Source organism: Pogoniulus pusillus, chromosome 24, assembly GCF_015220805.1.
Source record: "Pogoniulus pusillus isolate bPogPus1 chromosome 24, bPogPus1.pri, whole genome shotgun sequence".
In the NCBI taxonomy this organism is placed as follows: Eukaryota; Metazoa; Chordata; class Aves; order Piciformes; family Lybiidae; genus Pogoniulus; species Pogoniulus pusillus.
The window spans coordinates 11,617,633-11,642,293 of NC_087287.1; the positions used below are offsets into that span (position 1 = coordinate 11,617,633).

A 24,661-nucleotide genomic window follows, 5' to 3' on the forward strand; every position below is an offset into this window, starting at 1 on the left:
TAGTATCAGATAACATAATTACAAAATGTGTTACATTGGATACAAAGTGATTCTGGCAAGTAAACCTCTTAAGCCACTAGAAAGTATCATGGTGACTGTAAAAGGTTTTGATGTTTGCTGTCTGCAGATGCATACGTAACAGGAATCAAGGTAGTTGCCTATTTCCCATCAGGTAACAAAAAGTTCCTTTTTTAGCAGTGTAACTGAACTAAAGGGAGTGTTGCTGTGTTCTCAGGTGGGACTCTCATTTTACAATCTCAGTACACCTACCTCTCAATTTTAGTATGTAACAGATACTCCAGGATGCAAGCAAGAAAGTACCTCTGGGGAAAACCTGAGCTCCTAGTGTCTGCTACCTCCTTCTACATAAATTACAAAAGGACAATCCATAGCTCAGAGCTTCACTTCTTTGCAAAATGCCACCATACATAATATTTTTTTTTCCTTAGCTAAGACACATTTACAAATGGAAAAGTTTAATGTGGCTGGATATGGCCTGCAGACCTCCCCAAGACACTCCGTCACAGCTATTCTGACAGCCTGGAATGGCTGATACATGGTTTTGAAGGCAAAATCTGTAGCCAAGAGAAAGCAACCTATAGAAAAATGTTTTATTAAGCCTGTAGGTGCTTCACCTTCTCTGGGATTCCTGTTTTGAATCGGAACAAGAAAGGGAAATGTGCAGTGTTCGCAAGAGGCAGTAGTGCTGTTGCAGTGTTTTTATGAATGTTGGTAATTAAGCATTCAAGCACCTCACTGGTGAATAACTACTGCAGTGAGGCAGCTGGTGCCAGGGCAGAACACAAGACAGCTGCATCCTTTGATAAATTCCTTCGCACATCTTTCTAGAAAAAGGAAGGAGAGGGCAAACAGGAAAGGCCTCTGCATCACTGTGCGTATAGACAAGACCCACTTCTCTCCCACTCACTTACAGTAAAACACTGGACACCTGTCACTGCGCTGAGTTTCAGTTTAATCCAGTTTTAAACTAATCCATACAAAGTACAGAGCAGGGCTTTTTTTTTTTTTAATCTATGTATATTGCACCAGAGGATATGAATTTATACAACACTGACCAAATCTTACCCATTCATCCTCCTACTGAAATCCCATCCAAGTAGAAACCCAAATATCTGCATCTTTGTCTTGGAATGGGTGTCTGTATGAAGTGACATTTGGTTTACTTGTAATGGCCTCCTAAACAAAAAAAGTACAGGTGAAAGCACTGGTGCCCAGGATATTCCAGTCCCTTATTTATCTGTCATTATAGCTTTCTGCTTTCTCACTTAGCTGTAAGCTCAGTAATTTTTTTCCCCGCTTGAAAAAGCTCCTGAAAAACGAGTACCATGGCAGAAGCGTGCTTGTAGTGGCTAATAATTTCAGTTTCTTTTATGAAAGGACCCAATTAAAAGAAGACATCAGCACTGCAAATACCAACCACATCAAAAAGCAACAAATCTGCTAAACATTTCATGTGCAAGCATGACTTCAGCACACTGTATAACCTCTAAGGCAGATGTTCCTCACAGTGAGAGAACTTGCTTAAACCACATTTCAGAACTGAATCCACAAAAAGGGTTTGGTGACTTTGTCTGCAGAGGAGGACAGTATTAGTTGAACCCTGATTATTATTAAACCTGATCATCTCTTCTAAGGTTTAAAAAATTGCCTGTTTCCACTTCAGAAAAAGGAACAGGAAGGCTGTAGTATATTGCTAAACTGCAAGCCCACTAATTGAATAAACACTGACAAGAACAACACTTAGGTAGCAGATAGCAATGAAGGAAAGATGCCCAGTTTTACACTGAACACACCTCAGTGGCTAGCTGAAATGCAAAATGAGGAACTTTGCTAACACTAGCTCAGGATGAAACAAGTGAAAACTAGCTTCTCACAAGCAGCTTCCTCAGTCACCACTGATACTACAGTGAGAAGAAGCTGAGTTTAGTACCCAAGTTGCAACAATTTTTTACAAAACTCTGTCTGTGCCAGAGTAAAAGGGATAAGAGGAATATAATGCCCACCTCCAACAGCTGGGAGAGGCAGGATCTTACAATCAAAATGTAAAACATTGCACTGAAACTGAAGCTTAAGCGTTACATTACAAAGCATGTCATTACATTTAGTGACATTCGTTAGGAGGCAGACATAGCCTGAAGGAATGATTTGTGTTTTAAGAATAGGTTCACACCAAAGGTCTCAGGCCTTGATTCTCTACAAATATCTGTGGCTGTATCATTTGTCCTCTGTAAACTTTCATGTGGAATGGGGAGGACACAAAAAAAATCCCCTCAACTTTTCCACATTTGGATAATTCCCTGTTGATATCTTTCCTTTCTCTATTACCACTTATCAGGCTACAGCTCCAAAGCCAGGGCTGTGCATTGCAAAACCGTTAGCCTGGATGTTAGCTGTAATTCTGTCTGGGCTTCTTAGCAAACAGATGAAGTTGTTGAAAGATATTTTAGTCTCTTGACAGAGACATAATCAGTCTGATGTTAGAACTGCATGGAAATGACAGACAGTGGAGACATGGAGTTTGGGAACTACATCAGAATGTAAATAATTTTAGCTTAAAGAACAACAAAAAAGGTGTGAAGTAATTGTTTGGTGTGTAAATGAAGGAAATGTGACACAATAACTAGCAAGATCAGGTGGTTAAGGAAATCTAATCTGTTCTGACATTGAGCTCTATTACACTGTGTGGAGAACAATAATATGCTCAGGCCAGATGAAAGAAGCCTTAAATACAGAAGGAATATGCCTAGCTTCTCTCAAAGTTCTTCAGAGTGAGAAACTGCCCAAATGTCATTACAAAATGTTATTGTCTCCTTTTTGGAGTTTGCTTCAAATACAACTTATTCTGAAAAGAACACCTTTCTGTAACAGAAGCTTGGCCTTGTTTCTTTGCTCAAAACTCTAATGTTCTCCTTCAATGACTCTGTCAAGAGTTAGCCACAGAACAGGAGGGAAATGCAAAAGATGCTTGCCAAAGTGTGTGTGTGCAACATTTCAAAACCAACATTAAACAATCAGAAAAATCCTTGGTGTAAAAGAAAAACCAAACTAACCCAAACCAAACATAAAAACCCCAGAGTTCATACTTTAGGATACTTTCAGTCTGAAATGAATGACAAGCAAGGACAATCACACAACTCTTCAATGTTACAGTAAAGCCCACAGGAAAATAACCTTATTCTTGTGTAATCTTGGCTCACAATATTGGGGACCTCTCCTGGTTCAATACCAAGACAATACAATCAAGCAGCACCCCTCTTTTAGGACACTTCATAAACTTACACCAACTGCTGAAAGACTAATAGGAATTAATATTGAGACTCCTAACAACTCAAAGATTCATGTCTGAAGATCTTTCTGAAGCATATGGTGCATTTTCAAAACTCTGGCATTTTCATAGGAGGTAGGATAATCAGTACAGAAAAAGACTGAGTCTTGTTCTGTTTTGCACAATATTTTCCTCAACATGAAAAGCTTATTTAAGAACATGCAAACTTTTGAGATCAGCTGGTACATGATGAAAGAAAGGGGGACAAAAGTACTGTCCCAAGAGCCAGTTGAGTATTCAACTGCTGCACAGAACAAGTCTCACCAAGGATGGTTCAGACCAATACACCAGAAGTACAGTATTCCTTTTGAAGGCTTACAGTGAAATTCTTAGGTTTCTGTAAACATGAAAAATATTCACTGTTCCATGTAACTCTTTGCTGTGTTTGTTTTAGAAAGTGCATTTTTTCTGTGATTAAGGATTAGAAGTTTGATTTGTATTTGGTCTCAAAGAAGAAAGGGTTTGGTAGTGCTGGAAATGGTAGGCCTTTATGTTTTTTTATTTTCCTATATTTTGCTTCTTGGTATTTCTGCAAGGAGCTTCTACATAAAACTAGACCTAACAACAAACAGGCCAGTGCCCTGCTTCCCCTCTGAGAAGATTCCAATTCATGACTAAACACAGAAGGTCAAACATCTTCTCCCTTTTTCTGTAAGAGAAAAGTTCAACAGCTCAGTTCTCTGGCTATAAAAATCTTTAGTATTATTAGTCTCCTTAATTCCCTCCTGTATTACAGCCTCTAAATGATTCCCTTGTTGTATTTCTTATTCAGACACCAGAGACAGAATGAGTTTCATTTATGATTCAAATCTGATTGATAATTCATCCCTAACATTTCCAGTGATGTTATGATCTAGGGAAGAAAGTGGAGAGTTCATGTTTCACTGATTTCCTGCCACCTCCCTATCCCTCCCCTTCCCTCCCCCTCCCCCCCAAATAGTAAAGATGCTATAAAGTTGAGGCACAAGTGGTTAAGGGTGAACTTGATCAGTTCTAGCAGCCGGTTCTTGGACATGTCCTGGTGGTAAAGGCTGATCACCTCCTGCAGGATGTTTTGGTACATCTTCAACTTTGTGTTCCCCAGCTGTAAAACAAAAATAAATCCATTTCTATCTTCTCAGTTAAATTGGTCTTGAATGTACAAAGTCTCTAAAGCAGTTTGTAGTGTAGGGATGATCAAACAAAACTGTCTTCTTTTGGTTTGTTTGTAAATGGAATCAAGAATTCTGTATATGACTAACAATGACATTAAATTATTACCCAGTAGACTGCAGTGTCCCCTCTTAGATTACTAATGGTTTCTGTTTTCACTTAAACATTTTTTACTCGAAGTACAAGACTGTTTGAAAATTGTTCTTTCTGAAATATATTACACATTTATGAAACCTTTTATATGGGAAGCATGGAAAAAATCTTTAACAACTCACTCCTGTATTTTGCTTCTCACTGTTTGAACAATACATACAACATTTCCTCTTTGCCTGCCTTTGAATAACATGAATTATCCCAGTTTGCTGAAGATCTCAGAACTGGCAGCTGCTTTTTTTTGGTTTGTGGGTTTGTTGTTTTTTGCTCCTCAAACTGCCTTTAGTAGCTCCAGTGGCCTACAGATCAGAAATACTGTCTGCTTGGGTCTCCTTAACTCAGTGAATGACTAGTTTTGGCTAATATAACAAACTCTAATGATACCCTATTACATGACTTCTCATAAAGTTTACACATAAAATAAGTCTTAGGAACAATATCTGCTACAATATTGCCGGTATCAAAAGATGTATCATTAATTGAATTCCCAGGACATCTGCTGTCCCACATGATGATTTTACTGAAGGTGAGTAGAAACAAAGCTCTCAGAACTAAGGATGATAAAATGAAATTATACACAGGCAGTAAATGAAAGCAAATGAAAGACAAAATGAAATTCATACTGAAATTTCATTATTTCTGTTTCCATAACCGTATGGCTGAGGGTACTCAAAACAAAGCAAACTGTAATTACTGAACATAGCATGTAAGATTTGAAATAGCACTTCTGGCTCTGCAGGAGCTGTTAAGAGCTTCCAGCTTTCAAAAGGCTGCCTGGATACAGTCTGAAGCCTTATATTTGAAATGTATGTCAAGACGTTCTTGAGCTCTACTGATAATGTTAGTATGTGAACAAAGAAGCAAATAAAGCCATGTAAATTTCCCTTTCTAGAAGGGAAGAAAAAGGTAAATTGGGATGATGCCCTTTTAAAGCATAAAAGAAACACAGACAATCTTACAGATAAGAAGTGCTAATATATACCTAATTATTTTGTTGCCACTAAGGAGCAAATACAATGATTTATTATGACACTGTCTTCTTCTAAGGGTGCAGATGACATTAGTTATTCATACTATAACTTGCTATGCCATGTTGTGCCCAAATGCTGGTAAACTTTCCACTGAGGGTAGCCTTGTTGAAAGTATTTAAATGTCTTGTTTTGTTCTGCAGTCTAAGACAGGTCATGCAACGATAGACTATCAGAGGAAACTGCTCATCTGCATGTTCCTTTCCTTCTCTGGATGCTCAGAAATCCTAAATAGCCTAAATCTTAGTAGTTTTAGACTGATAGATGCAACATGCTCCTTTTTTGCTGCCTATTTAGTGTCTTGAGTTAGAACTTGCTAAACAAACAAAAAAATCCCAAAGAAAAAAATCACAAACAAAATCATCCCAGACTTAAAAGCACTGAGATTTCAGGAATACTTTGAAAGAGTTCAGTAATTCCTGCTTTGGAGCATCTCTCTATAGAGATCACTAAACTTGTATTACATGAACAGTTTCAGAAGAAAATACTGTTTTAATGACTTTGACATCAGAGATCTTATTTTAAAGGTTGTGTATCTACACAGAAAGTCACATACGGGGTTGGAATTTCAGTTCTCCGCCTGGTCCTGCAGGAGGATTTCCTTGCTGTAGTTTCTTCTGTTCCATCTGTTTTACAACCTGGTGAAAAATGACAGTTGAAAAACTTAAATCTGTCAGCATTCTCTGATGTGAAATAAACTTATATTTTGCAGCCATTACATAAAATCTTTGTCAATGGATATACTGCTGAAGTGCAATGCTTCAAGTCTTTGCTTTAATCCTAAATACTAGATTATGTGATGCTGTGGTGTCATTAGTTTAGATTTCATCTGGGACTCATATGATAAGTCAAGGTCAAGAATGCTCCAGAGCTGGAGCATATTCATGAGTCATTACACATACAAGAACATAGAAAAAGAAAAAAGAAATTCTGTTCTCATAAGTATACCTGCTGAAGCTCTTGTTTCTGAGCCTGAAGCTGGTCGTGCTGCCTCTGTAGCTCTTCCTTCTGCTTCTGAAGATCTTCTGCCTTCTTTTTAAGCTCATCTTCCTGCTGAGAAATGTGATTTTCAAATTCCTTGAGCTCATCCTCGGTGAAGAGTTGTTGTTGATCTAGTGTCTGCAAGAAAATACACATAAACATGAATATTTAGACAGGAATGCATATATCTTTTTATTCCCACTGATATTATTATTAGCTGAATTGTACAGTTCACTAAACAGCCTTCAGAATTCTCATCAAAATACTCAGACATGAGGCTGTAAAGGGTTAATAGCCTCACTGTTTACTGTAAGAAACAGCAAATTAGCCATTCATCAGCAAAACCTACTACAGATTCAAAGGCTGGTGAAGAATTTCCTCTTGCTTCCAAGTGGTCTCTTATCTTCCATTTAAAGTGATGTGTAAAACCATGTTGGTTATCTATTTGAAAAACATGTAGGAAAAGCTCTTCTGGAATCCACAGGGTGGCGCAAAATCTCCTCTGTTTGCCGGCGGACCATGAAGGTTCCAAGCTGCAGTACCTTCGTACGTACTGCGCTTAGCTGCAGCACTTAACCGCGCACATACCAAAACAGAACTGGAAAAAGCAAAGGTCAGAGGCATGCCATTTGGTTTCCTGGTTAGAGGGACGGCAAGAGTACTGTATGTTGAACTTGCAGCATATTCTTATTACCTCCCAGCTATCTGGCTCCAAAAACTCTTTCTTCTCTGTAGCTCGCAGGAACTCTTCCAATGTCACTAGCCGGTCCTTGTTGATGTCAACCTATTTGAAGAATAAAGAATTCAACTCAACCTCTAAAGGACAGGTTTTGGTAGAACTTGTGGTAAAGGGTTGGACTTGATGATCTGTGAGGTCTCTTCCAACCTTGGTGATACTGTGATACTGTGATACTGTGATACTGTGATTTCATCATGCAAATATCTTTAAAGAGAACAATTTCATTTTAAAACTGCCGCATTTTTAAGGGAGTGCCTGTGGCACCTTCTGAAAAGGTCTCTCGCAAGCTCACAAAGCTTACCAGAAACAAAAAGTGAATATTCACATCTTACTTTTAAAAATGCATTGGCTTTACTGGAAATACTATGGTGGTCAAAGCCCTAACAGTGGAAGGCATTCCTTTTTGAAGAAGAAAGTTTTGTATCTTTCTGGTAATAATTTAACTGTGAGTCAGTGGAGATTAGCCTTTTGGCTAAGGAGGCTTTAAACCACCAAATAACTCAAAAGAATTGTGTTGGAGTCCCTCAAGCAGGAGGGAGGAAATGCTTCCATTTATGACTAACAGATGACCAGGCTTGCACTATTCCTGGAACTTAAAGAATATAGCTGAGTAAAGAAAAGATAGGAGTGAAAACCACAGTGGTTTAAAAACGCTTTCCCTTTTCTGTTTCTTGAGCTGAAAACTTGTGAGAATTAGTATGGGTAATTCACTGTCAGAAGTAATACCTTGAGCTCTGAGTCCACTTCTGAAGGGACAATGGTGAGATACATTAAAGAAGATATTGCTCTTTTCATGCCTAAATCTTACCTATTTCCCAAGTGCAAAAGCACATCCAGAGCCCTCCCTGTTTGACAGAAAATTCAAAGGGAATTTCTACTGAATCTCAGTATCTGTAAAAGATGGAGGCTGCTACACAAATACTTCTCTGGAACTTCTAAGAACTAGGCAGCAGACATACTTTAGAATATAGGCAGAGTGCTTGAGAATTGTAACTTCACGTGAATCTCTGTACAATCATTCAGTGTGATAAGTGTGACAGGCTGTCTCTGGTGTACTTGGACAACCTCCTTGCTTAGAGGACTGTGCTTCTTGAAAATAGAAGGAAATCAGGAGCTGTACTGAACACGAGCCCTCACCTCATTCATTACATGTTCTCTCATTCTCAGCCTTTCTTCTTCCATTTCAACCATGTCATCCTCTTCATTTTTGGGATCGTAAACTTTTTCTAGCTGAAATTCAGAATCAGCAAAGGTTAGTTTGGAGAAAAGTCTTATCACCCAAAGGACACAGCATATTTGGAACAGAAGCACAAGATGTTGCTGAAAAGATGAGTTCCCCATTTTTCCAATAGAGTGAGTGTGCTTAATTCTGTTACAGCATTGTACAGGTGAGTCTTTTGTTGCCAAGAATGAAGTTATCAGTTAATTCATGTGGTATCTTGTAATGGAGTGCTCTGGATATTACAGTAAAACAGACAGTCTGATCCTACAATTTACTCAAAGCAGGCAGTTTCCATGTGGTTTCTGGAACAGGAGAGAATAGGTTTTTTTTATCAGAGCACCCAGCTGACCCTGTAAGTATTCAGGGTATCAACAATACAAATGGAGTGCTTAATTTAATGCTCCACTTATCATCTTGCACAGTATCTTTCTGGTGAGTTCATGCTTCCTTGGTCATTTAACTTCACTTTCTTAGCCACAGGTAATTTTGAGGCCCAGGTTATTTATTTTTGAGCTACAAAACTGCAATCGAGTAGGATGTATTTGTCAAAAAGACTACCATATATCTTCATCATGTTAGAGAGGATTATAGCAAAGTATTGTTGGAAATCTGCAAATTTAATTTCTCAAAAAAATTATAGTGGCTTGAATGTATAAGCTTCTAAATATGCTGTACAGCACATGTCTTCCCTGACTCATGAAATCTAGGAAAAATAGAATCAGTCAGGGCTAGAAGGAACCACAAGGATCATCTAGTTCCAAGCCCCCTGCCATGGGCAGGGACACCCTACTCTAGATCAGGCTGGCCAGGGCAGGGTGTCCCTGCCCAAGGCAGGGGCTTGGAACTAGACAGTAAGACTAAATATTGGCAGCCACAGTACTGGATCTTTGAATGGGAATTTTAGTTTTTTTTTTCCTGCTGTACCAAAACAGAACCTACTGGGGAAATGCAGACCTAGGTCTGCCATTTACTCATTTGGCAATTCCCATCACCATAGAATTTCAGTACATTGCTATCACTACTCCTCTGGGAGAGAAAAAAAGTACTAATGTTTGAGCTTTTACAGACAACAAAATAAAAGCTTAAAGAAACTAACTGCCTGTCTACTTTATCAGATGGGCATGTAGTCCGAACAAGTTAGATAAAATGTGTGACTGCCACAACATGCTGTCTTTGAGCCAATTCACATGAGGATGATCCTTTTTCTCTCAGCAAGTCTTATGATTTGTTGATAAGCACTGAGCTACCCAGCTCAGAAACTCTGCCAGGCTGCAGGAGTGCAGCTCTCTACACTGCAATTTACACAGGTATAGCTATCCTGCAGGTTAATTACAAAATCAAGCCTGTGGCAGAGAAATACAAGAGTACTAGATGTCTGATGTTTCAGAAGTCCTATGCTTCGACTGTTTTATCTTCCCTGCTGATATGTTTTTACACTTATGTAGAAACATTAAAGATGCACAAAACTCTGCATGAATAATCTACTCTGTAGTCCAAAGCCCATAAAAACATTTGCAAAAATACAGGCATTACTGAAGCAAGTGAAGCTTCTAAGTATTTTTTTACCTCTTTAGTAAATAAGGCTTCTAATTCTTGCTCATCCAGAAAACCATCATTGTTGACATCTAGAAAAGGAAGTGTTGAAATACACATTCAGTGTGCATAGAAAGTAATAGATGCAATAGCAACATGAGTTCAGTATCAGCACACACACCTTGCGTGGATTAAACTCATTTAACAAGATGCTGTTTACATAGGGTGTTCTTTCTGTGTCAGTTTTTATCTGGTATTGGCTGAAATATATTGTCATTGTTGGTTGATTGGACAAGTCTGGAGCAATCTCCCTACTTCTTAGATTAGCAAACCAAAATAGCTCACAACAGGACTGCACACAGAGCATTCAGGAGTGTACTGGTCTATAGGAAAACTTTGCTAATCAACAGAATGACTCTGAGAAAACCTAAACAGCTTAGTTAAAATCTATGTAAATATGCAGTGCTTCAGAAGAGATCACTGTAAGACTACTTTTCATGGCAAATGCAGAGAGGAGAATAGTTAATAACTAACAACAGCTCTTTTATCCTACACTTTATTCTGATTATTATGTCTACTTCAAATGAGTGTTGTTATGCAATGAGTTTAATTGTTTCCAAGTTTTTAATATACTAAGCTCTAAGGCAAATGGTTATTTTGACTGTATTTGCTTTGGTAAGATTTGCACAAAAAAGCTATCAAAATTATTCAGAGAATTAGCTTTCAATAAAGAAGAGAGAAGGTTTAATAACCATAATATATCTTTATGTATTCTATAAACTAAGATGCAAGTTCAGATTGAGCTACAACACATTCCTATGCACTGCTCAACCCTTCACAGCCCAGTGCCAGACAGCACCTGCTTAAGGGTACTTTACTATGAAGCATTTAACACTGTCAGACTATAAGGTTACACATGCATTCAATTGCATTTAAAGCAAAATGCCCATTGGGCTGTATCTTCATGTCTGCTACTATTTTGTTCTTTCTAGCAGCATGCAGCTCAGAAACAGCAAACCAGGATTGCAGTGGGTAGGTTTTGGGGTTTGTTTTAGTAAGGTAATCTTGCAACTGTTAAAGCTTGGCACTTATATGACTACTCCAAAGATAAGGGGTGCCTAGAACATTATCTGCAGAGATTATGAGAAAGCAAGTTTTCCCTACAAACACCTTTGAGAATTTAATCCTAGGCCACAGCATGTAAACAGAATTATAGATATGGACAGCCCTTTAAGTACACATTCTCCCCTGAGGAATCACTACTAGTTATTGTCTCTGTGACTTCATGATATTTAAGTTTTAACCTCCATTTAAAACTTTACAGTAAGCTTACAAACAATAACATAAAGGACTTTCCCCTCTATACTCGGAGGATTGCTTGATAGATAAAACTTCATTCTAGCGCAAGACAAACTTGCCCTCAGCAGACGGTAACAAAATCACTTCACTTGTTCATGAAAGCAAACTAAACCTCTTACCATGTAATTTGAAAAATGTTTTGGGGTCAAATTCATTAGGATCTAGTCCATCTGCTTCTTCCCACACTTCTTTCAGTTGATCTTTGCTTCCCTATAGAACGGTTACAAAGAAAAACTGTTCAAAAGATGATTAAGTGTATTTCTGATGCATTACCTTTACAGTTCCTCTGAAAGGCTTTATTTTCTGACTAGTCAAATGGCAAGTGGAATCAGTGCAATTTTCTTTCATTCCCTTTTGGGCAGGCCTAGTACTCTGATTAGGCAGGCCCAGGGAATAGGGGAGTGTCAAGGAAATACATATTCTGTAGGAAGGAACACTTGTAAGAATCACTCATGAGCACATAGACTGATCTAGAAAAAATATCTGAAGAAGTTAAATTATAATTTGTTTTGCTTTTCTAGAGCACATGGTAGTGTGATGCAGTTCCCTGCAGACCAGGCATATCAAGAAGGTATACCCCACAGTTTTGAATATCAATGTGGCTTCTTTCTCATGCGTTCTAACCTTTTTGTAAATAGTAATTCTGCCAGTGGATGGCTTATTTGTGGGGGGAAAAAACCATACAGCAGGTTTTGCAATGCTTTCAGAATTGTTTCCACATACTGCTCGCAGGCTACTGAGAAGAGAACAAGCTACCCTCTTCTCTTTATTAGTTCTCCCTCTCTGGAAAGGAAAGTTTCTACCCAGTCATGAAGAACAGACTGTGGCCTTACAGGATGGTGAACTTTAGGGTGATCTCCATGTTTTTTCTTCATCTCCTCAAATTTGGATTCTTCTCTCTGCCTCTTTTCTTCATCCAGTGTTTTTAAATACTCTCTCCTCTCATGTTCTTTCATCATCTCATATTTCTTAAATTCTTCATGGCGGGTCTTATCATAGTTTTCCAGGTCATTTGTAGCCTAAAAATACAGGCATGTGTACCACACAATTGTTAACATGTCTGACATAAAAAGCACTGTATTGTTCAGGTCTGTGGGCAAAGAGATGGACTAGTTGGGGGTTTCTTTTCGTGTGACACAAATGTCTCCTCACTTCATTACTTTAAAAGAAATGAATTTGCAAGGGTTCAGCTGACAAAAAAAAAGTTATACAGAAAACTGAGCTTTCAGTTCTGAAATGGAGACAACTCTTCCTGGAAAATGGAAACTGCATGCCACTTAATGTGGTGTATGTCAAAGGATTTGCATTCACCAAAGGGAAAAACCATACTAATAACTAAAAAACCCTCCCATAGTGGTTTATAACCAGCACTTACTGCTTTGATCAACATGTCTAAGTCTTTAGGTTCAAAAGTGTCAGGATTCTGATGGTTCAGGTGCTCAAACTGTTTAAGGAGAGCCTGATGGTCTATGCCAGTGTCTGAAAGAAAAAGGTACAAATGCAGAACATTAAAATAAGTTTGAAATCTAGTGAAATGAGGAAGAAAATGGGGGCAGGGTGAGGTTGTGTGCTCATGTGCTCTTTTTTTAGATCAGGTAGAAGACTAAGAGATTAAGTGGTGTTCTAGGGGGGAAAATGACAGAACAAATAGAAGGAAATGAAACAGTTCTGCCTGCTGTTACTACAGACTGTTCTCTTGTACGTGTTCCAAGACATTGCCTAGGTGTACTGATGCAGATGTATTTTTTACAGAATCTGGCCATAATTCTTGTGTTGTGAAGTACTCACTTGCAGGGGCTGACTATAAACTTCACAAAATGTTTTTCCCACTTTCAGTGTTTTCACATTTTAGCAATCATCATTGTTTTTTCCCAAATGTAAGATCTCATGCTTATACTGTGACAGATCCAATCTCTTGAGGGGGGATTATTTTGTAAAGCATGCTCTGTTAGCTACTCTTGATTTATGGCAGTAGAGTGGGCTAAAAGTCATCAGTCCATTACACTACTACAAGTATTCAAAAATGCATACAATTGTATGCACAAAATCAGCTGCTATGAGTTAGGTCACTGAGTGTCACCATGATGTCACAGGACCAGTTGCCACAACATGAGCACAAGACCAAGCTCTTGGCAGATAGCTGCCTGAGGAAGATGAGCACAGAGCCTGGCAGGTGTGTGAGACAATGCACTGACTCCTGTGGAGTGCTGGTCTGCACTCTCTAGCTACCCAGTTACTGTAGTCTTAGGACTAGAACTTTCATTAAAAGAACAATGACAGAAATGTGATTTGATGCCCTCAGCAAACTTTGGAGTCTGAAAAATATCACTGCCAGAATCAACTTGAATTATTTTACAAAATACATACTGCTTTTGTCTTCTCCCCAGTTTCTTCTAAAGGTGGGTCTTTGCTGGCCCTAGGCCAGCTCAGAAAGGACATTCACTTCCAGCTTCCAGTCATGACTGCTGGCAACAAAGCAAACGGATGGACTTCGGGCACCTCTCCAGCACAATCCCATCTGTTAACTCACCTAGTTAAACTTTATAGTCTTACCTTGAACAGAATCCATTTTAGCTTTAATTAACATTCTCAATCTTGCCACCTCTTGTCTTTTTAGTTCATCCAGCCGTGTTCTCACATGGTGGCTTACTAAATCAAGCTCTCTGCTTAGTTTTCCACTCTGTCAAAAAAGTAGAAGTTATGTATAAAAACTAGAAGCAGATCCCCATTAGACATGATCTGCAATACAGCAGTCTAGTGGCAGCCTGCTGTAGCCCACACTATAAGAATCACACTTTTTTTTCAAGCCTGTGGTTATAGAAACAGAGAGGAATTCTAAAATCTTTCTGAAAGTTTGAGTTTCTAAGTGTCTTGCTCCTCCAAATGAGCAAAAGCATGACCTCAAACGAGCACTACCTAATAATTTTTAAGAGGTGTCAAATTTCTTGAGTATTTTCTAATTAGCTCAAAAAAACCCATGAAATGCACACAAAGTGCTGGATTCTTCATCCACTTGAATACAGCTGTAAGACTTGAAGGTATGAGCAGAGCAACAGCCACCAAGAATATTAATCAAGATCTGGAAATGGACAGTAACCTTCAAGGGTTACACTAGAGATAGCATAGAAGGAAAAAAGAGACAGAAGCTGCCAATGGCAACGTGAAGGATTAAAGGAAATGCAAAAGGCAGGATCTCCTCTTTAAGTCTATCACTTTAGACTGTTTCCTACCTGTCCCCTGCTGAATTTCTAGCTCATAAAGGGGAATGCAGAACAGCCACCACCTAGAGCCAGGAACTGAAGTAGAAAAGACAAGATAGGTGGTGAGGGTTTGAAGAGAGTGCTGTGTGGATTGGCACAAAAAAAGGATAGCAGCAGAGAAAGCCAGAAGTCTATTTCATCCTATATATGCTGAATTTACCTCTAACATAACCTCTGTCAATTTCAACAGACTTTTGAAATCTGACAGTCTTGGAATTCTTTTCCATGTCATCATATTTATTTGTGACACACTATCTTAATCTCAGAGAGCAGCTATACCTCAGTATGCAAAATCCTGTTCCAAATTACTCAGCAGGCAACAGGAAGCAAAGGCTACAGTTGCAGCTGATTTCATGTACATGAAGGTTCACCTACCTGTATGGAGTCTGTGACTGACTTTTTAGCAGACAGGCAGCAAACAGAAACTGGGCATTCAAGTATACATTTTGGGGAAGAGGTTATACTATGGGATGTTCTTTAATGAACAGAAGCTCTACTGTTGCTTGACTACAGACAAAGATCTATTAAGACTTACATACCTAAATAAATAAAAATTACAGGAAATCTAAGCTTGCAGAAAAAAACAAAACCAAGAATGAACACAGTATGCATGACACATGATTTATGGTTTTAATTAAACTTAATTTGACCTTTTTATTTCATATCTACCTTTATTTCTTCTATGTCAGCAGTCTGGAGTTTCTCCCTGAAATGCTTATCTGTTTCCAAGACATCTATTACTTGCCTGAGATATTCATCATAATAAAGTCCTGTATCCTTCAAAAAAAAAAAAAAAAAAGGGTGAAACTGAGAAAGGCAGATACTAACAAACATTTCATTTTGGTAAAATACAATGACTAAACTGAAACTCAAATGTTAGTAAGACAGACATTATACTTTTACATATCTGTTTTCTTTCTGACTTGTGTCATTGCCCTGTAACAACTTATGATTCATTTGTTTCTGCACCTGACAAGAGGAGAAAAGTGCTTATGACTCCACATCATACACAAGCATCTACCATGTTAGTTTAGAAGTTTTTAAAACAGTACAATTCAGTCATTGCTATTTGAAACACTGAACTGCAATCACTGAGATGAGTTTCCTAAGCTACCATTCAATCACTAGATAAGTCTCTGTGGAACAATAAGTAGCTCCTTATATTGCAAGCTGGGGAATTCCCTCTGTGCTACCTTGCCTTTAGCAGCTCATGGGGTTTAAAAAAACGGGGTATGAAAGAGAACAAATTTAAATAGAACCTCACCATAGTAGACTGCAGACTATATAACAATACTAATACTGTTTCCATCCTGCAAGTAACTCCACAAAATTTCAGGAAAGGAACTTGCTACAGACAGAATAATAACAATTAGGAAAAAAAACCACTTCATTAGATAAATGTCATTATGCTTACTGGATTTTCCACCTTCTCTCCTTCTACGTGGCCTTCTCCTCCTTTGACTTTCGTCTTATCTATGTCTATAGGTACAGCTTCCAAAGCCATTAGGAGACATGTCATCAGCAAAATACACTGTTGGGGCAAGACAGATAGCCACTTCATCTGAAATTAGACCAAGAACAAAAATTAACATAAATGATGTTATTGAACTGTACCAATTAGACTCTTGTTTTACATGACTACATAGGCACCTGTAATAACCCACTTCTGCATGTTCTGCTGCTCTCAAGGAACACTAAAACTCTTGAGAATGTTGTTCTTGGATGCCCATTCCTTCCCAGGCAATGTAGGGTGAATCTGTGTGTGTCTGACCAAGGGTTGTGGCTTCTCCTGTAAAGGCTAGGAGCCATCAAATCAACAGATAAACACAGTTCAGGAGAAGAGGATCAATGCCAATCTGATCACTGTCATCAGTGGTACATAATGCACAGTGCACATAATACATTCATGTGCTCTGCCCTTGGTGTGCTGCTTGTGCCTATTATTTATTACTGTTTTTCCAACTGCTATCCATTTTAATAGGTATACAAAATGTGATGTATCTGCCCAGCTGATTGGTTACTTGCTTCAAGACAGATGGATGAAGCTAATGTTACAACTGTTGTAGGAAAGTCAAGTGATTTTAGTTAAAGACATGTAGCCCACCTAGAAGAGAAGTTAGCACAACTGCCTGTATAAGAAATTAATCTCATCTTTCTTAGAGAGATAAACACATGTTTCTGCTAGTAGTACATAAAGAGAACTAATAACAGTGCTCTAAAACTGACAAATACTATACTTTATAAATTAAGTCAATACCCTAAACTTACAGGAAAAACTAAGAACAGAAACCTCTCCTGAGTATGAATTATTAAAAAAAAAAACCAAACCACAGCATGAGAGCGAAAAGAATGAGACAGTCAGCAGAAAATAGAGCCACCAATGTACTTGCATGAACAGAAAAACACAATCAGAAAAGAAGCAGGCTGTCTGCCAGCAACCTTGATCTTGATCCCACTAAAGTTAATCACAAATTTCTATCAACCTCAGTGGAACAGGATTGGACATTTCAAATAAAGAGCTATGAGCTTTGAAAGGTAAGTACAAAATACAGTTTCTGAAGCTTGTCCTAGAAACACTAACAAAAGCATGGCATAGCAACAGCTAGTTTACACAACTGCCAGGTGTTTATATCAAGCTGAAAAGTTTACTGTTCTTTAACTCCTCTTGCACTGAGAACAGCACAGCTGTGGTACCAATGCCTCTACGACCTTCTTAGCAAAACACAAATAGTTTTCAAGCAATAGCACACAGTAACAAATTCTGTAAAATTGTACAGTGATATGGGTGTGTAGTGTCTGCTCAGTGGATGATTATGAGGCAAGAGCAGGCAATACTGTAAATGTCACATTGCATGTTTAAAATATCAGCGTTAGTTCCTCCCTGTTTCTTCAGAAAGACTTGCTGCACAGACATTCTGCCATGCCGTAATCAGTTGAAGTAAATCGATCTGTAGTTAATGCATCTTCTTCATGATGTTAGTCCATGAGTAAAACTGGAATTAGCATGACTAAAATGTAGCAGCCATTTTGACAAGCAAGTGCAAAATCCTTTTTCAGCTAAAGATAAGATAAACCTCTGGCTGTAATAAAGCTGTCATTAGATCATCTGTCCTGTAGGTACAGATTTCTCATTGAAGCCATGAAGAGAAAATGTGAAAAGGGAGATGGCTACAGTCTGCAAGTTGTCTTTCAAAATACAGAAACACCTGCATACTTTCCTTCCCAAATGGAAATGGATCCTTTCAGCAGTTAATAGGTAATCATTGTTTTTTTCCTCTCTTCTCTTTCAGTAAATGTTGCACCCACACCAGCAGCAATGTTTTTCTTTCAATTATTCCTCAGGCATTTTTTCTTCTTCGGTCAAAGTTGTCCATTAACCCCATGACTCAGATATTGCTGCTTTTTTCCTAGTCAATAACCAACAGGTTTCAACTTGGACATGAAGACTTTATTTTCTCTGCACCAGATCACATTCCTTATTTTTCCAAGAAGCATTTTAATACTACATCTAAATACAATTAAATACAAAGCAGTACTAAGTACATTAAAGGCAGTAGAATCCTTTTTTCCTCATCTTGTTTACCTTGCCTTGGTCTTCTGACTTTGGTCAACAGCTGACTGAACGTAAGCCAGCAGCGTGCCCAGGTAGCCAAGAAGCCCAATGGTATCCTGGCCTGTATCATGAATGGTGTGGGCAGCAGCACCAGGGAGGTTATTCTTCCCCTATACTCAGCGCTAGTTAGGCTACACCTTGAGTACTTTGTCCAGTTCTGGTCCCCTCAATTTAAGAAAGATGTTGAGGTGCTTGAATGTGTCCAGAGAAGGGCAACAAGGCTGGTGAGTGGGCTGGAACATAAGCCCTGTGAGGAGAGGCTGAGGGAGCTGGGGTTGTTCAGCCTGGAGAAGAAGAGGCTCAGGGGTTGCTGTCTACAACTACCTGAAGGGAGGCTGTAGCCAGGTGGGGATTGGTGTCTCCTCCTAGGCACTCAGTAACAGAACAAGAGCACACAGTCTCAAACTGCACCAGGGCAGGTTTAGGCTGGATATTAGGAAGAAGTTCTACACAGAAAGAGTGATTGCCCATTGGAACAGGCTGCCCAGGGAGGTGGTGGAGTCACCATCCCTGGACGTGTTTAAAAGGCATCTGGATGAAACACTTAGTGCCACGGTTTAGTTAATTAGAAGGGTTAGGTGAAAGATTGGACTTGGTAATCCTAGAGGTCTTTTCCAACCTGGTCAGTTCTCTGATTCTGTAGTCTTGTTTAATGTCTTCATTGTATTTGTCACATTTTTCTCACTGCACTTTGCAGTTACAAGCTGGCTGAGAGAACAGCTTTTTTCAGAGTCTCAGAAAAGACAGTATGCCTTGTGTACAGTGCAACAGCTGCTGACAGAACCTTTAAAAAAAACCCAACCAAAACATTTCAGCTTTTTTATTAAATGAGTCACCCAAATGCTGGGGAATAGTATATATTAGTACAAACCATCAGTGCTCAAGTGGGAAAGAAGCAAGTACTGTTTACAGTGCAACTGTATGGCCAGAAATAAAGACAGCATAGAAGCAAACCACATGGCTGCTGCTTCGTGTGCTTAGCTCTGTCATCAGTAAAGTTTGAAAAGAAAACTTTTTTATTCTCACTGCACTGTTAATGGGTCATTATTTAAAAAACAGTGTGCACACACACACACAAGTACACATATATATTTATAATACTACTTGCCTCGAAGGAACTTCCCTACCATCATTTCAGAAGAATAAATACCAGTGTCTATAAAGCTGTTTTACCAAATAATGCAGAAATATTTGTCTTGTTTTCAAAAGGGACTTGAATTATTTTATCAGTTATTTTCAATAAACCAGGCAAAAAAGTTATGATACCAATACTCATGCAAAAAGTTGTACTGAATTCGATGCATACTTGATAAACTCTTACTTAAAAGATAAAATTTGAAATAAGATAACCATTGCAAATATACCTTCCTGTACTATTAGTTCAGTTCAAACACAGAACAAAATGCAATAGCATACAGAGAACCTCACAAATTTATTTTCTATAAACAGCAATTTTGTCAGTGCGGGTGTAAAAAAACTCATCTGGTTTCAAAGATATTACTAAAAGCTACCAAAGTATTTGCTCAAATCCTAATCTCAAATTGATGAGTATTTTAATTATTCTACTAATATGCTTTTTTGTCTAGTCAAAAACAAATGATGATGCTGTAAGTTAAATCTTGAATACCCCAGGACTTCAGGGTTCCTTTTTTTCCCCTTTGGAAACAAAATACAAAATAGCTAACATGAATAATCTAGATCTAACCATGCAGATCCAGATTAAAAATATTTAGGCATTTAATGATAGCTTTTTAACAAGATTTAATCTCATAGCTTGCTATTTACCACTGATTTCTACTTGCTTAAGAACCCGAATATGCATACACATCCCCTTTGTGATTTATAAACATATAAAAAAATGTAGTAATGAAAAAGGTCAACATATTTTCTGAATTACTGATGATGAATATTTACAACTGAGTATGATTAAAATGGTTCTAATAAAATGAAATTTCCTTCCTTCTTCCAACTGCCTAAACCATGTGTAGTAAGAGTAAAAATTGTTGAAATTAACATAAATTTTGACTCTGATTTAATTTGAATGGCTTAAGTACATCAACATGTTTTTAGCTACATACAAGCAGATCTCTATCCAGAAGGCTTGTTTCCCACTATGTATTCAACAGAATCTTCAGAGATCTCTGTTTACTGAGCAATCAAACAGATGAAAGCACATAAACCGTGCTAGATAAACACCTTTGCACAGGAATTCAAGTTAAGGCAACACCAATATCAGCTTTCAACCTCACAGTGAAGGACTTTATTTTCCTTTTGTAAAGAATATTTATTTAGTCAGGGTGTCACCACAGGTATGGATCAATATTTTCACACCTCTGATAGCTGAGTCAATATAACCTTTTTTAACTATCTCAGAAAACTACTGTTCTCCCCTTTCATGATTACCATTTCAGTTACAGACAAAGAACTTGGGGACAGCTTTTGACAGAAACCTGTAAGTTGACTCTCATGAACTGAAAGCTTATGTTCAGCAGCACTACCAGTACTACACAGCCAACCTAGGGAAACTTATTAAAAAATATTTATTCTTGTTGTTGCTTAGCTTTTATTTGCTTGATGGCATTTTCTGAATATAATTTCAGGTATCAAATAATGGTATCTCAAGTATATTAGATGCCTATGTTAGATGCCCTGGTATCTATAAGCATTATTAATTTCTTTTTCACCTGTTTATGTTATTTAACTTGGTTAGTGAATAAGATTCATATTGGTCTACTAAAATACAGTTTATTTAGGGAGAGACTTGTTACTCCTTTACTTTACAATAAGATAGTTGTATTTAAAACACAACCATGGTCCAAAAGATTACAGTAGCAAGTAAAATAAACGATCACAGACAGGAGGTACTATGTGTAAGCAGATCACTAACTGGCATTCTATAGAAAGTGTTGCACTGTGACTGCATAAGATCACTATGTAGCAGATGACAGTAAGAGATGTGAGCTGATCATAAGTGCTCATGGAAACACACGCTTCTCCTGTAAACCTTTGCTGAGTCTTAAGCAGGGGCCCATGAAGGTTACAACAAAACCAGGTTTCAAACCGGTTTGGAGAGGCTCTTCATCTCCTATCTAGTGTTCAGTGTGGGAATCTTTCTGCGCTGTGAGGAGCTGTCACTTCAGAATTTAGGGTAAGACTGCACCAATGCAGAGCAAACTTCACGACTTCTCTTCACAGCGATAAAAAACAAGATGGCAACCAAAAGCAAACGTCCACCTTGAACTTGACACTGGAGCGTCACTTCTGTTACTGTGATGGTCTAATTTTGAAAATGCTCGATGTTATTTCTCCACAGCAAGTACTTAGAACTCACCAGAGACTCCTCTCCTACCGGCTAACTACCTCTCCTGCTCCAGCTTCACCAAGGAAAGCGCCAGCAAATGCAAACAAACTCTTCTCCCATGCCTCAAGCTCTTCTTCTGGAACATTTTCTGAGTATAGTGGCCAGGCTAACGCTGTTTTACCCACTTCCTCCAGTGACACTAGAGCAACCAAACGCTGGACAACAGCCTGCCTTTCTAGTGAAAGCAGCCTCGTGAAAAGCGGGACTTTCCCCCAAGTGAAACCAGTCCAGTGAAAAGCTGTGCCCTCCGAAACCAAGTCTTCCCTGCGGTTGTGCAATTACCACCTAGTCAAGTTCGCCGCTGCTGCCAGGTACGCATGACTCTTTCCCGGCGCTTTAAAGCTACCCGTTTATGCGGCGGCCGGCGAGGCTGCTAACGCGTTCCTTCCTGACCAGCCGTGGATCCCCCGGACGGTACGGCGAACAGGGGCCGCAGAGAGAAAGCGAGCGCCCGCGGAGCCTCCTTCCTGGCGGGCGGCGGGGCACTGCCAGCTAAACTTCAATCGCTCCTCTCTCCCGCCACTGCTCCTCCACGGTCACAGCGCCTCTGGCCCGCCCGCCTCCTGGCACCACCGCGCTACCGATCCCCGTTATTACTTCCCATGGCCGTTTTTTCGTGCTTTCAAACCTGACAGAAGGCGGGCGGTTAATCACCTCACCCTCCCCACTCCGTCGCAGTCCCGAAGGGCTCTCCCTGGTAGGAACTGCCCCGCCGCCAGGCCTCCGTCCTGCTCCGCGCCTGCGGGCCGCCTCCCATCAACCCTATCCGCCACCGGCGCGGGGCACGGTGGTCCTCGGAAGCGGCCTGGAATGGGCTATGGTACCTTTTGGTGCTCTTGCGGCGGGAAACGAGCCGCTGCTTCCTATGGGTGAGATGTCCCCTGCGATGGAGGATGAAGAGGGCGTCCCCCACGCGTCCTCCTGAGGATCTGCACGGCTCGGTGTGGTCAGGAAGGGCACGGCACAGGACAGCGCGGTGTGGCACAGCAAGGTACGATGCAGCGCGACAGACCCACAACACTCCAGCGGCCCCGGCTCCCGTTGCCCTAGGAACAAATCCCACCCCTCGAAGCGTGAGGATTGGCTGAGCCTGACCCCGGCGCGGGCCTCGCGGAGGCCTCCGATTGGACACCGCCGGAGGCCGAGGCGAAGTGACGCGCGAGAGCGGGCGGCCGGCGTGGAGCGGGTACGTGGCGGCCGCAGGGGGCGGGCTCGGCCGCGCGCCGATGGCGTCAGGGCGCGAGGGGGAGTCCCTGCCTGTGTGGGGCTGGCGCCGCGGGAGCTCCGCGGCCACCGCGATGCTGGCGGGGGTGGTTTGAGTCCCAGGGCCTGCCGTCCCCTCTGCCCTAGACCCGCCTCAGCCCTGCGCGGCCGCTGGCTGCGGCTCGCTTCATAAGTCCCCTCTGTTAGCGGTGGGTGGGCTACGGGGAAGTCCTTGCCTCTGGTGTTTGAGGTGCGTCGAGGTCGGGATGGGGTCACAGTGCTGTGCTCTGAGCGCTCTCAAATCGCTTCGCGTCTGTAAGTGTTCCTGACCCTGCTCTACCGCGCTGCTTCGGTGCTGGGCTGCAAGGGGAAAGGTGCTTCCAAGGGGACAGGAGCTGCGGCTTTGTCCGAAGTTTCTGCTGCTCCTAGTGGCAGCAGCTGCCCCTTAGCCTGTTTTCCCTCCCCTGTGCGAGCGCTGTCCCCTCCATCGGTGTCTCTTGGGGAAATTCACGCCTTACACCAAATGGCATTTCTTGCAAACCTTCCCTTGGTCGGTGTAAATTGTTAGTAGTGGGTCCAGCCACGAAGTGATAAATGAAAGCTTATTTGCAAGCATCTTTTCCCAGGATTGCTGTTTCTTTGTGTTGATTCTTTTGACCCATTTGAGCCTTATTGCCTTCAACTTGTTACTCTCTTTCTCTTAAATACAGAGGAGGGAAAAAAAAGTAATCTTCATCTCCGTGCCGGTTAGGAAACTATTTTCAACTTGCACGTTTGTAATAAATGTATTTGATATAAACTTGAGGTTTGATGTGTGGATTTCCATTTCCACCAGGTGTTTTTTTTTTTTTAATTGGTATCTTCTGGGCACTGAAAGTGCCAATGCAGTTCTCAGAAAAGTTATATTTAGGGGTTAAATGAATACTAGCTGTAATAGCAAATGGTGTATTGTTCCTTAAAACAAAACAAAACTTTCTGTAATGACCACAGGTTCTAGTTGTAACCTGTCACATGTTTTAGTGCAGTGAGTTTGTACTCAAAGAGGTATTGGTATGCACCTTTTTGGAAAAGTTCTATTGCCGTGCTTTATATTTCTGTTATTCCATTTTGCAAGGTAATCACAAGTTTATAATTAAGTTTTGTTCAAGAAACTTGCACAAATAAGAGGAAAATAGTATTATTGAAAGATTAACAATCTAGACAAGGTACTAAAAACTCATGGCGTTTGGAAAGGGGAAATTTAGGCTCGAGGTGAGGAGAAAGTTCTTCACTGAGAGAGTCAATGGATACTGGAATGTACTGCCCAGGGAGGTGGTGGAGTTGCCATCCCTGGAGCTGTTCAAGGCAGGATTGGATGTGGCACTTTGTGCCATGGTCTAGCTTTGAGCTCTGTGGTAAAGGGTTGGACTTGATGATCTATGAGCTCTCTTCCAACCTTGGTGATACTGTGATACTGTAATTAGAGTCCGAAGTAGTGGTTGATGTTGTAGCTTTTGGGTTATGCATATGGCAGAAAAATGGGAGTGTAAACAGTCTACAATGGTATGTCATAATGGGAAGCTATTCAAGTAATTGGACTGACTCTACTTGGAGCTTTCTCTCAAGGAATTAGTGTTCAGCATTTAGAAATAATTTTTCCACAGTATTTTTTCACTCTAGAAAGACAGTATTGTGGACAGTTGGCATTCTTTAACAGTTTACTATTATTTTT

At 40.0% G+C, this 24,661-nt stretch overlaps 2 protein-coding genes across 3 annotated transcripts in view; one reads left to right on the top strand and one right to left on the bottom strand.

The window, feature by feature from the left end:
* Positions 1-24,661, top strand: part of PIK3C2A (phosphatidylinositol-4-phosphate 3-kinase catalytic subunit type 2 alpha) — a 91,482-nt gene that overhangs the window by 4,534 nt on the left and 62,287 nt on the right. Inside the window, exon 2 of the mRNA XM_064163627.1 lies at positions 17,891-18,029. The gene's annotated coding sequence lies outside the window, so the exon portion shown is untranslated. The remainder of the gene's footprint in view (positions 1-17,890; positions 18,030-24,661) is intronic.
* NUCB2 (nucleobindin 2) lies at positions 957-22,930 on the bottom strand. 2 transcript variants are annotated; one of them, XM_064163623.1, is made up of 13 exons: positions 22,572-22,867; positions 16,188-16,334; positions 15,443-15,550; positions 14,067-14,193; positions 12,889-12,992; positions 12,347-12,532; positions 11,633-11,723; positions 10,188-10,246; positions 8,537-8,629; positions 7,355-7,444; positions 6,628-6,798; positions 6,236-6,317; positions 957-4,430 (listed from the first exon to the last, which is right to left on the bottom strand). In XM_064163623.1, the coding sequence occupies exons 2-13, from the start codon at positions 16,332-16,334 to the stop codon at positions 4,318-4,320; spliced, it is 1,371 nt and encodes a 456-aa protein (XP_064019693.1). In that variant the 5' UTR covers positions 22,572-22,867; the 3' UTR covers positions 957-4,317. The 2 variants fall into 2 exon arrangements, with proteins under 2 accessions (XP_064019693.1, XP_064019694.1); XM_064163624.1 differs by lacking the exon at positions 957-4,430 and having other exon boundaries at positions 6,228-6,317; positions 22,572-22,930.